General features: G+C 47.2%; 1 protein-coding gene across 5 annotated transcripts in view; it reads right to left on the bottom strand.

Annotated features, from left to right (window-relative positions):
* Nucleotides 1-13,242, bottom strand: part of MYH10 (myosin heavy chain 10) — a 138,658-nt gene extending 125,416 nt beyond the window's left edge. The window contains exons 1-2 of one of the 5 annotated variants that reach the window (XM_082604528.1): nt 12,961-13,242; nt 5,950-6,325 (exon numbers count right to left, since the gene is read on the bottom strand). In XM_082604528.1, coding sequence (XP_082460654.1) covers nt 5,950-6,325; nt 12,961-13,019 — 435 coding nt within the window. In that variant the 5' untranslated portion in view covers nt 13,020-13,242. The other 4 variants (XM_082604529.1, XM_082604532.1, XM_082604530.1 and 1 more) reach the window with 4 other exon arrangements.
* Between the last annotated feature and the right edge of the window lie 536 nt (nt 13,243-13,778).

The raw sequence follows: 13,778 nt of genomic DNA, 5'->3' as shown, positions 1-13,778 counted from the left end.
CGTACATACATAGCTTTTAAATGTGTATTTATTCATTTAAAAATAACAATAAATAACATTTCTTATGAAAAATAACCTTTTGTTTTCCAAAATAAAAGTGAGAAGAGTGGTACGGTTTTATATCTGCAAATCTTTTATTGTCTGGCTTAATAGAAAACACTCAATTTTCTTAATAGAAAACACTCAACACTCTGTTTCAGCATTCAGTCTATTGTGATGTTGTTTTGACTGAAACAGATGAAATTAGCCTTACACTGATATTTAACTGGAAAAGGGAGGAGTAGTTTAACAGCCTTTTCATGTAATTATAGATATTCCTCTTCGATACTACACCAAAACTCGACAAGTAAGAATTTCTTAAAGATTAGATTCAATGTAGCATCTGACACCCTGTCAATGAACTTTTCATACTCTGTTACATACATCAAATCCATTGGCTAAGCTTGCACAGGTGAATGAATCTTTTACCCAGGCATGATTTTGTAACATCATGTACACATCATTTGGAAAACTCTGGTTCAATGAATTGTTCAAGTCTTCCAAATGATGACATTTCACACTATATGACATTTAAAAAAAAAATCACATTCATTAATATTGCCTTCGATCTCATCAGGAAGGTTTTAAGTGTTGACAAGCTGTCAAGTTCACAGTGGCAGATACAAATTCTAATTTTCATGTGAAAACTCAAATTTTATCATTGTCAACAAATACATTCAATTGTTTCCTTTAAAATGACAGGCTCACTTTGTTCATTTTCAAGAAAATGTCTGCCAAATACCCCAGTGTGAATTAATCAAAGCTTATCTATCAGCCATTCTATCAAATAAAAGGTATTCTATTAAAAAAAGGAGCAAGTTTAGTTTGCAACTCAAATAGTTACACACGTGCTTTTTTTCAAAGCAACCATCCTGGTTCAATATGCAGCAGAAGCGCTTTATGCATACTTATCATTTTATCACACAGAATATTAAAAGATGTGTTCTCGGGCTTCCCTGGTGGCGCAGTGGTTGGGAGTCCGCCTGCCGATGCAGGGGACACGGGTTCGTGCCCCGGTCCGGGAAGATCCCACATGCCACGGAGCGGCTGGGCCCGTGAGCCATGGCCGCTGAGCCTGCGCGTCCGGAGCCTGTGCTCCGCAACGGGAGAGGCCACAACAGGGAGAGGCCCACGTACCGCAAAAAAAAAAAAAGATGTGTTCTCAAGAGCTGAAATAAATTCAATCATTCCTCCTACTTTACCAAAGACATTCTGGAGTGAAACTGGATTAGTATGACCACCAGTACAGTTTGGGGTCGCTGCTTTTACCCACGATAAGGTGTCAGCAGTTTTCCTCACCATTGCTTTTACACCATCAGTACCAATGTCAACAATAAAAGGGCAAATAAAGTCTTCAGTAATCATGAAAAGAGTTTTGACCTCAAGGATCCCATGAAAGGGTCTTAAAGAAACCCTAGGAGTCTCTAGAGCACCTCTGAGAACAACTGAATTACATCGACACAGGTAATATGGGTGAATCTTAGAATTGTAATGCTGAGCAACAATACTGACACAAAAAGGTATGTATTAAGAGATGCATTCATGGGCCTCCCTGGTGGCGCAGTGGTTGAGAGTCCGCCTGCCGATGCAGGGGATACGGGTTCGTGCCCCGGTCTGGGAGGATCCCATATGCCACGGAGTGGCTGGGCCCGTGAGCCATGGCCGCTGAGCCTGCGCGTCCGGAGCCTGTGCTCCGCAACGGGAGAGGCCACAACAGTGAGAGGCCCGCATACCGCAAAAAGAAAAAAAAAAAAAAAAAAACTTAGTCTAATGGCCACATATAGAACTCCACACTCAACAGAAAACACATTCTTAACCAACATACAGAACACTCATAAAAACTGACAATATGCTACATGAAGCAAGTCTCACAAAAACAAGGAGTGGTATTATATGAACTATATTAATGCAATTAACTTAAAAATCAATAACACAAAGATAACTTAAAAAACATTTAGGAATTTTAAAAGTATACTTTTAAATGGTTCATAGGTTAAATAAGAAATAATAGAAGTTAGAAAATATTTAGAACTGAACACTAAAAATACTACATGTCAAAATGTGTGAAGTAAGCTAAAATGTAGTAGAGAAGACATATGCAGCTTTTTTTTTTTTTTTTTTTTTTTTTTTTTTTTTTGCGGTATGCGGGCCTCTCACTGTTGTGGCCTCCCCCGTTGCGGAGCACAGGCTCCGGATGCACAGGCCCAGCGGCCATGGCTCACGGGCCCAGCCGCTCCGCGGCATATGGGATCCTCCCAGACCGGGGCACGAACCCGTGTCCCCTGCATCGGCAGGCGGACTCTCAACCACTGCGCCACCAGGGAGGCCCCATATGCAGTTTTTAAGTAGTTTTATTAAGAAGATGAAAATTAATGACCTGAGAAGGTAGAAGTTGGGGAGATTAAATCCAAAGAAAATAGAAGGAAATAACATAACCAAACCTGTTAGTAACTTACCTAAATGAACATGTTATGTCTTATCTATAGAAATATGTCCCAATGGACCTCCCTGGTGGTGCAGTGGCTAAGAATCCACCTGCCAATGCAGGGGACACAGGTTCAAGCCCTGGTCCAGGAAGATCCCACATGCTGTGGAGCAGCTGGGTCCGTGAGCCATGACTACTGAGCCTGCGCTCTGGAGCCTCTGAGCCACAACTACTGAGTCTACGCTATAGAGCCCGCGAGCCACAACAAGACAAGCCACCATAATGAGAAGCCGGTGCACCGCGACAAAGAGTAGCCCCCGCTTGCCGCAACTAGAGAAAGCCCGTGTGCAGCAACAAAGACCCAACACAGCCAAAAATAAATAAATAAATAAATAAAAATTTATTAAAAAAAAAAAAGAAATATGTCCCAAAGGTCCTATCCAAGTTATTATAGTGTCTATACCATGGTACCTCAATTGATCAATTTCAAGTGCTGGGTAAATTCCAAAGCCCAATACTACACCCTTCACTCAATGTTCAGCAGCCACGGCCGTCCACAGCCCCACTCTCTTAGTAGGTTTCTTTAGAGTCAAGGGCTCCAACGTGAATCTTCCATAGGAACCCTTTCTCCACCCTACTAATTGAAGGTGTGATCCTCCCAAACCCTCACCTCTGCTGTGACCTTAGTACTTCAAGAAAAAACTCAGGGACTTCCCTGGTGGCGCAGTGGTTAAGAATCTGCCTGCCAGTGCAGGGGACACAGGTTTGAGCCCTGGTCCGGAAAGATCCCACATGCAGCGGAGCAACTAAGCCCATGCGTCACAACTACTGAGCCTGCGCTCTAGAGCCTGTGAGCCACAACTACTGAGCCCACGTGCTGCAGCTACTGAAGGCCACGTGCCTAGAGCCCATGCTCCGCAACGAGAGAAGCCACTGCAATGAGAGGCCCGCGCACCACAATGAAGAGTAGCCTCCACTCATTGCAACTAGAGAAAGCCCACAGGAAGCAACGAAGACCCAACGTAGGCTAAAATAAATACATAAATAAATTTTGAAAAAAGAAAAAACTCGGATTCTCCTTCTGTAAAGCCCAGGGGGCCATGCTTTGAAAAGAAACCCAGAAATTCACTCCTGTTGTCCCTGAATTAAGCTGGAAAAAAATCAAACAAACTCAATAAAAGATACTTGCAAAGTCTTAGAATTATCATGAGAAATGGCTACAAATAAACTAAATTGTCTTTTCCCTCCTCCTTCCCTTTTACCCACAACTTCCTTCCCCTTTCTCTTTCCCTCCTCTCTCCTCCCTGCAGCAGCCCTGGAGGGCAAGGTGGGGTCAGGGGGCAGACAGGCTCCTTTCCAGAGCACAGCACTCCACAGCTTTTTGGTTATGTCCCTGCATTTCCAGCCCTTCGCAATTCACCGAACCAAGTATCATCCAAAATTGATCCACCTCTCAAATCTCAGATGTCAACATAATGATCTGACCACAATCTCTTTATTTCCCAGTTTTCTCACTCCCTCTCTCCACTCCTTTCTCTCCAGACAAAAATGTGGCCACCTTACACATTCTGTTATTCAGTCTCAGCTGGATTCCCAATGCTGCTCTCCAATTGTTTTCTTTTTTTTTTTATTAGTTTCTTCTTTATAACAAAGTGAATCAGTTATACATATGTATCTGTTCCCATATCCCTTCTCTCTTGCGTCTCCCTCCCTCCCACCCTCCCTATCCTACCCCTACAGGTGGTCACAAAGCACCAAGCTGATCTCCAATTGTTTTCTTATCCTTGGCTTCCTCCCCTTTCCAAACCTTACGCATTCTCAAGCCACCTTCCCGACCCTGGTGCCTCTTACCCTTACTTTGCATCCTAACTCAGAGGAAAAATAAAATAAAAGAGACCACCAGGCTTGATTCAGACTACTCTGGCAAAGGTCATGAATGAACTACTCATTCTCAGATGTTCCCACAGCTAGCTCCCTCCTATCAGTCAGATTCCAGCTCAGATGCTACCTTCTCAAAGAGCCCTTCCCTGACCCGCTAGGGAAAGCCATCCCACAGCCCTGTTTTATTTCCATACAGGATGTACCACAAAGGCAGAGATTTGGCCTGGCCTGTTCACCACACTCTCTCCAGCACCTAGAACATAGTAGGTGCTCAGTAAACATCCACTAAATAAACTAATTCTATGGGAAAACGACTTCTGCTTTGCTGAAGTTCTGAATTATACATGGACGTTAGTACCACACTCTTTGCATAAAATTCAACTTTTCTTTTCCAAATTCAGACCATTACAGTGTCAACCTTTCCCTCTACTTCTCTTCATTCTAAATCTACATTCTATCTACCCTGCCTTCTTTATTTTTTAAAATTTATTTTATTGAAGTATAGTTGATTTACAATGTGTTAATTTCTACTGTATAGCAAAGTGATTCAGTTATACACACACACATTCTTTTTCATATTCTTTTCCATTATGGTTTATCACAGGATATTGAATATAGTTCCCTGTGCTCTACAGTAGAACCTTGTTGTTTATCCATCTTATATATAATAGTTTGCATCTACTAATCCCATACTCCCAATCTATCCCTCCCCGCCCCCTCCCCTTGGCAACCACAAGTCTGTTCTCTATGTATGGGAGTCTGTTTCTGTTTTGTAGATAAATTCATTTGTGTCATATTTTAGATTCCACATATAAGTGATATCATATGATATTTGTCTTTCTCTTTCTGACCTACTTCACTCAGTATGATAATCTCTAGGTCCATCCATGTTGCTGCTAATTATCCTGCCTTCTTTAAATCATTGCCACCCGTGTCCACCATCCCTTCAAGCCTCTTTTGGCATTAGAGATTCTTTCAGTATCTGGCTTGCATTTTCCTCTCAACCCGATCCCTCATTACTTTCGGGAACTTCTATATCGTCACAACACAGCAACTGTGACACATGTGTCAACTGCTAACCACAGGACAACCCCAGCCTCAATCACACCCTGAACTGTTTCCTCTTAAAAACCTCAGCATTCAGCGTTCCGACTTCCCTGTACCCAATGACCTTGATCTTGCTCCTTGCTGAAACCTCTAAGCTTGCAGCCCCGCCCCTTTATACCCCCTGGATATACACTGGATTTCCTACCAATCTGCCGTCTGTATCCTACCACTAATGCAACTCTTATTACCATATTAAATTCCCTTATCTTTCTGCCACACGCTCTCCCCCCTCTTATTAGGCTCCAGAGCACCACTACACAAAAGTCTCAAATACCATTTTAGTCTATTTAATTGCAGATTGGATTATTTAAAATTCTGTGTTAAGATTTAAAGCAAAGCAAGACTTGGGTAAGCAAGGGACAATCTTTCTACCTTTAATAGAAACAGACATGTTAGACAGAGAGTATGTGGGTATTCCACGTTGATTAGGACAGTATGTATAATTTCCATGAATTCCCGGTCACCACTGCACATGATTATTCAGAGGGCATACTTACATAGATAAGTCCTGAATAGTAACGATCCTTCAGATTATGCAAAACAGAAGCTTCATTCAAGCACGTCAATTCTGCCATATCCTCCACCTTGGAAAACTTAGGTGGGTTCATCTTCTGAATATCATCTTTGTTGACCATTGCTTTCTTTCCATTCTCCGCCAACTCCACCATAACTTCATCTCCCCGCTCTTCTTTGATACTAGCTGCCTCGAAACCATGGCGTTCTGATGGAATCCACACTAGCTTTTTAGCCGTCCAATCAGCCTGAGTGGCAGGGTTGTAGATGACCGCCCTGTCCACAAAGAGATACCTCTCTGGATCTTCAAGTCCAGTTCTCTGTGCCATTGTGAACAGGAGGATCCAAGAGCGATTGCCTCTGCGAGAAGAGGAGGAGGAGGACAAAGTCAGATATTTCAAAATATACTATGGTTCACAAATTTTACTCTTCTAAGAAACTTAAAACAAACGCTTTGGTAAACAGAAAGCGTGAACTTTGAGTGAAGGAGCTGGGGTAGCCCTCTCCATGGCCGTACTAACTGGGTTTCCAAGGTAAATTTCAGGCGTGACCACAAATGATGACTCTGGTCGTCTGAGGACCACTCAAGATGTAGCCTGTCACTGACGGCTGGAAAACAAGCAGGAAGGAAAAGCAAAGTTCCAGTTTCACCCTTTTTTCCCTCTCCATCTCCTGTTTCACCCTCACCACAAATTAAAAGGGACTTAAGAAGAGAAAGGAAAAGGAAGAAAAAGAAAACAAAGTTTCATGACAAAAGGCCCATGGAGTGCTGCTGGACCACCAGGATGTATTGATAGCCACAGAAACGCATGGTGGCTGCCAGCAGACCGACCCTCAGGTCTAGAATGTGCCTCCCATCCTACCTTCAGACAACAGACTCAACGTTCTTCCTTACAATTACCCCAAGCCAGCCCCCTGCAGCTTCGCTATGGCCCATGTGGCCTCAGTGTGATCACGAGACCACAGGGGATGAGCGTAAGTTGGCATCACACCCAGCCTTTCAAGTATGTGATGGGGGCTGTTCAGGTCTCCACTCCCAGGCCCGCAGCTGCTCCCCGCTGGTTCCTCTCCTGCATCCCGTCCTTCATCAGGACTCACTCCTCCACTCTGGTCTCTCGCCTCTAAACAGACTCCATGCCCCTTTAGAGTGTGGGGACTGGAAGCAAACAGAATATTCCAGACACAGTCTGACCAGTGCAGAAGAAAAGGAACTGTTCACAGCCTTAGGCCACACTGGGGAAAGTACTGCTTCTGTGACTTTTACAAGGAACAGTATCTCAAGACCTAAGTGATTTACTGTGCTCATTTACGGTTGGTTCACAAGGAACTGTCAGCGAAAGCTCCACTCACGGTCCTTGAAGCTATTTCTCCTCTTATACTTGTGGGACTGACTTTTTGGATCACAGGACAGGATTTACATTCGTCACTCACCTTTCTGATGTGACTCATCATTCCTGCCTGACAACATCTTTCTGGAATCCCACACCATCATTAAATACTTCTGTTATTACTCCAAATTCCAGGTTGTTACAAATCTCATCCAAATCAATGCAAGAAGGCAAGTGAGTAACCATCAAACCCTCCCAACTTTTCCCTCTCCCCAAAATGATGGGGATTCTTGGTAGGCAAGAGAATGGAAGGCTGCAAGGGAAATCATAAAGTCATCCAAAGTTGTTAAGAGGTTCTTAACCTCGAGGCTGTAGACAAAGTTCAAGCTCCATGAAATCACTGAAATGGTCTAAAAACGTTGTACAACTTTTTTGTATATCTGTGCTTTTCTGAGGAGAACACGTATAACTTTCTTCAGATTCTTAAAGGGATCTATTTATCTTTGTCCTAAAACACTAAACACTGATAGTGGGTACAAGATACTAGCCCTTTCAGTCCCAGTAAGAAGGTACTAGAATCAAATAGCTAAGATTCTTCAGAAACTGGTTGTTACAAGGCAAAGGATTACAAACACTCATGCCCTGGAGCATGGTTCTCAAACTTTGGCAAGGGCATCAGCAACACCTAAAGGGCTTATTAAAATACAGATCGCTGGGCCCCATTCCCAGAATTTCTGATTCAGTAGGTCTGGGGTGGAGGACCTGATAATTTGCATTTCTAACAAAAACTCCCAGATGCTGCAGATAATGCTGGACCACACTTTGAGAACCATTCCTCCACAGTTCTCTGGTTGCCATGGTGAACCACTGTTACTACCAGGTATGTAGGAGTAGAAAAAAAGGTTGAAAACCAATGTTTTAGACGAATTCATAACCTGATTTAAAGGATATGCTAACGTTTTAAGGAGTATACACTTGGATAAAACAAAAATCACAAAACAGAATAAAACAAACAAAAAATCACAAAACATGTAACATTAAGACTTCTACCGATAGAATTGCTAATATGCTCTCTAACTATACTTGCAGTTGCCTTCTTAGGCATCCATGTGGGAGAGGGCAATAGAGAAAATATTCATGCACACATGTACATTCTGAAGAACGGCTTCAAAAACCCATCACCTCTCCGGACTGCACTGATAAGATTATTAACAAGTTTTCTGTCTTCCCAACCTATACATACACTCACTACCCACTGCTAGGAAGAGGATGGCTCTGAAATGGGAATCATCCTGGATGAATGTGGATACAGATAATAGGACACACACTCTGCCTTAGTAAGGACAGTCTCTTAAAAGGGAAAATATCCAACGAGAACAAAATACGATAACAAGTTACTCTTATTCTTATTAGGTATAAACTGTATACCCCATACAACACTTCAGAAACTGCCTTGCTGCCTGTATGTATGCACACATTTCTTTACTTTTACATTAGACATGTAATTATATGCTTAGATTTAGCAAATGACTATAAATCACAGTAACTTAACAGGTCATTTCTAGGGCAGGTCTTTTTTCTTTTTTTTTTTAAGTAAATCACAGATTTATAAATTATTTGATCAAATCAACACATTTTAAATTTATCAGTATGTACTTTTTCTAGGTGGGGAACCACCTATCATTTAATATAAGGGAAAAAACCCACAATAGATCACAATAGTGTGATTACAATATGCTCCTGATTTTGTGGGGGGGGGGATTACATAAACACTTTTTTTTCTTTTTGTTTTAAAAGAAACAAATAGTCATTGGGTCTTCACTGGGTAGTGGGATCACAAACTACTTTTAATTTTTACTTTTCCAGAGTTTTCTACAACTAACTAAACACTATGAGGATGGTTTCCTGTCTTTGCCATACGGTGAGCTTACCCCCTGGTCCACAGGAGGGCCTCTATATACCTATTGGTCAATACTACATGAATGGTCCCGACCCTCACTGTAAGCTTCAGCTTCTCCTCCACCACCAAAAGCTAACCATTCCTTCAAATCCTAACCCAACGCCACCCTTTCAGAAGCTCTCTTCAGGTCAACCTGGCAATTTAATCCTTCTCCTTCTCCTAACATTTTGTACCGCTCTCCTGGCATTCTTCTTACCCTCCCTCGCCTTTGTACCAGAGGACTCAGGTAGTAGGTGCTCAAACCCTTGTTTAGTTGACAGAGTCCCTGAGGCCAGTGAAGATGTTTTGTTCATCTTAACTCTTCACTTGTGGTTGCCAAATATGTTGTATTTTTTTCATTCCATTGTACATTGGGTACCTAATCTTGATAATGCTGGTATTTAATAGGGAAACCTCTCCCACATGCTTTGCCTTTCGGAAAGGATAATACTAGAATTTTGAAAACAGCAGATACTGTTGTTATATACCACTAATCATGGCCAGGCACTATTCCAAGCAGTTTATGTATGTATTAACTCTTAATCCTCACAACAGCCCTACGTGGTAAGTACTATTAATATCTCCATTTTACAGATGAGGAACCCAAGGTTCAGAGAAAGCCAATAACTGGCTGGAGGTCACAGAGCTAACGCGGAGCAGGGCTGGGAGTAAACTCAGTTCAGCTCCGGAGCACATGCTACAAGGATGGAAGGTGAGAAGGAGAAAACTCTGAAGGGCATGTACTACACTACATACTGCCTCTCGATCAATTATCAATCGTGGCTTCAAGAGCACAGGCTCAGGGAGTTCCCTGGCGGTCCAGTGGTCAGGACTTTGCGCTTCCACTGCCGGGGGCCGGGGTTCGATCCCTGGTCTGGGAACTAAGATCCCACAAGCCGCCAGAAAAAAAAAAAAAAAAAGAATACAGGCTTGGCCAATGAACGCACTAGCACAATCTAGCAAAGGCTTTGCATTTTATAGAAAAAAAATACCTATATTGGGGGAAAAAAGGAATAAATAGGAGCATCTTTGCAACAGACAGAATCTGAAGGTTCTTGGTGTCATCTGAAATAACTGCCTAATTACAGGTGAATCATTTATCTGTGCACAAATTAGCTCCCTACAGAGCCAAAGCCCCATCCCCTTCATTTGCTTTTAGACACACACACCCCTGGGCTCCATCTCCAAGGCCATTTTAGACTCTCAATGAAATATCACCCAGGAAACTTCTCGACTGCCTCCCAGCACCTACTATAGGTACAGGCACAGGAAAACAGTTTTATGAATATCTTGCATATAAAAAGCTAAACAAAAATGATGGATAAGGGATCCATATGATAGCGCATCTCTCTAAGACCGATAAACTAAAACAGAATTGTCCCAATTTGTGTAACGCTACCACAGAGGTCACTTACATTACAGAGACCTGCAAGTCTGTTCATTTATCAGAATTCTGTTCAACCAAATGAGCAGAAATACAAACTAAGTGCAAAAGGACACTATCGCTATTCATGGCCCAAGCCACCTCTGTGAGTATCTTTACACCGTATTAAATGTTTCTGAAACGTGGAGCCGACACCAGGAATTTTTACTCTTCCTATATGACAAGTAAGTACATCATCCGCTGAAGCCTATAGTCTTTCACCATACAACGTGCCCTTCAAAATTTCCTCCATCTCACCTTCCATCCAGCCTGTCTTCATTGAAATGATTTCCCTAAGGAGCCCAAATAAAAAGCCAACCTCTCGGGTCACATCCCTTTGCAGCAAAAGCTAGTGCTATATCACACAATTACACCATATGCTTTCTCCAGATAAGGACGAGGAAGAACTGAATTTAAGATGCAGAAGTAAGGAGCTGCATAAAATGGCCACTTTTCCAGAGTCCGTGACAGACAGGGCATACTTAAACATCAAAAGCATGGAACTGAAAGAGTAATTAATAAAGGTGGATTGATGAAGGAAATGAAACAATAAATACATTAAAGTTTTCCAGAGTGAGATACTATCAAGAATAATTAAGCCTGACTCAAAGAATCCTCAGCTTCAATGTTAAAAAACAAAAATCTCAGCAAAGCCGAAGTATTATATTTGGTATTATATTATTCAGCGAAAACAGCAGTCTTTGTTTCATTTGCAGTCGGGATCTACCCTGCCTGCTTTCCCCTACCCCACCCCACCCCCTTCCCTCCACCGCAGTGATCTCGAAGGGAACTGCAGAGGCCCCAAGGAACAGAGATAACGGTCATAGGCAGAGGCCACGTTACCCAAAACTCACCAGCCGAGCTCAGACCAGAGTCGCCAACCTCCTTCCCAAGGCCCTAGTTACCAGGCAGGCCAGGCTGGGGGCCTCGCCGGTCCCCGGGCCGCATCCGCCCACCGCAGGCCCACAAAGCCCCCGCGGACGCCGGGACTCCGCGCCTTCAACTTCCCTCCGACCCCATTCCAGGCCGATTTTATGGGATCAGGGTGTGACCCCCACTGCAGAAGGCCAGGAAGAGACTCCGCGCCGAGCCATGCCCAGATCACTTACACAATAAAGGGATCCCGAGGCGAGGGCTGACCCTCCCCCCCCGACCGCCCTGCTGCAGCGCGCCCCCGCCACATTTCCCGCCTCGCCCCCCCAAACCGCCCGGGCCTGGCCGGGCGTCCACCCCCGGCCCCCGCCGTCCCCAGAGCGCCTGGGAAGACGCCCCCCCGCTCTCCCGCCCAGCTCCCCCGGGACCAGCGGAGCCCGACCCTCCCCAAGCCGGCGGCTGGCTGCTGAGACCCTCACCCGCCGCCGCACGCCTCCCGGGCCGTGCGCAGCCCTGCCCTCCGGTCCCTTCACCCCGCAGGTCACGGCGCGCCGCCCGCCTTCCGAGCCCTCGGCGAACCCCTCACCGCACTCGGGATGCCGGACCCGGCCTAACCCACCCAGTGGCCCTCCCCGTCCAGCGCTCCCCCACCCCCAACCCGGATGGCGCTTTCCAGCCCGCCCCAGGACTCCCTCCCCTCCCGAGAGGCAAGCACAGGCTCGCGGGACCCCCGGGGACACCCACCAGGGCACGAGGCACCCCCAACCCCGCGCCCCACGGATCCCGCACGCCTAGTACCAGGTCAGCACATGCCCACTCGCAGATCTCCATCCCCAGCCCCCCAGGGGTCGTCCTCCCGCACACCCAGGCCCTAATACCTGCAGGGGTCTCACTCTCAAGGACCTCATTCCCCGCCCCTCCAGGGGTCTCTCCACCCACCGGGGTCCCGTTAACCACCCCCAAGGTCCTTCCTTGCACGAATCTACGGCCCCTGCAGCACAAACCCTCCGCCCAGAACCCCTTCAGTCTTCCCCAGCTCCCGCTTCGGCTCCGTTCCTCCCCTACAGAGCCGCCCGGGCCCCCAGCCGGAGATCCTTTCCTCCCCCACAAACCGTCCCTCGGTCCCCGGCCGCCGCACTCGGACCCGGGAAGCCGCACCTCTCACCTTCAGCCGAAGATGGTGGCGCCGGCGCACGTCCCCAGCCGCGACCACAGATCCGGCGCCTCAGTCCAAAACCCACCGCTGCCTCCGCCGGGCTCCTTTAGCACTGCTACTCCGGGCTGCCCCACCCCCTCCCACCCTCATTGGGCCAGCTCCACGCCCGTCACCACCGCCCCCAGACCCACTGGTCCGTTTGCGCGCCCATCTCCAAGGGAAAACGTTAGCAACCCGAAAGAAGCTACCTTCCCGAGGTCCGCTCCCTCCACCCACCTGAAATGATGCTCATTGGCTCCCGCTCCCAGCCCAGGCCGCCGAGACCCCCATCTCATAGGCTGAGCCGCACGCCCGTCAGAGATTCCGGGAGGTGCGGCCGGGGCAGTCGCGGGCGATTGGCTGGCTCGGGCGGAGATGGACAGCTGCGGCTGGCTGGGCGCCCCGCGATTCCGCGGGGCAGAGGGTGCGGACCCCGCAGCGGCCTCGGCCGTGCGGACGGCGGGGCAGGTGTGCCACGGCCGGAGCCCCGAGCTCCGCCTGGACGCGCCTCGCCCTGGCGTCGGGCTGCAGGGGCAGCCCAGTCAAGTGCCTCGCCGCCTCCTCTGCCTGTCGCAGCCGGCGTGTCCCGCAGCGGGACCGGCTTCCACCGCGGAGTCGCGGGCCTCGGGCCGCGGGCGCTGCCTGCAGGGGCGGGGCCGGAGCGCGGTCCAGAGGCCTTACGTCACTCCCGGGGCAGCTGGCGGGGGTGGGGGCCGCGGCTCGGCGGCTCACCTGCAGTGGGGGAGGGGAGGCAAGTCTCGGGCTACTGCTCTGCCCATGCGCTCCGGCCCTGAAGCTGGGGCCCCGGCTTCAGTCGGCGGTCTGCGCTCCCGCCACTGTCGCGACCCCCGGCTCCGGGCTGACCCGGCCCGGGCCCTGGCTGACCCTGCCCAGGCCCGCTGAGCGGCGGCCGCCGGACAGCTTCCTCCGCTGCTGCAGTTTTGATGTTTGAAAGGGGAGACGCCTCCCTACCCAGACTCCTGGCTGGGCTGAGATTCCAGAGGATTGAGAAGCGAACCCCCCTTGGAGAGAAGACTTGGGAAAAGGACTTAACC

Source organism: Mesoplodon mirus, assembly GCF_964341445.2.
Source record: "Mesoplodon mirus genome assembly, chromosome: 18".
In the NCBI taxonomy this organism is placed as follows: Eukaryota; Metazoa; Chordata; class Mammalia; order Artiodactyla; family Ziphiidae; genus Mesoplodon; species Mesoplodon mirus.
The sequence above is the reverse complement of the archived record's forward strand: the minus strand, read 5'-3'. Positions and strand labels throughout refer to the sequence as shown.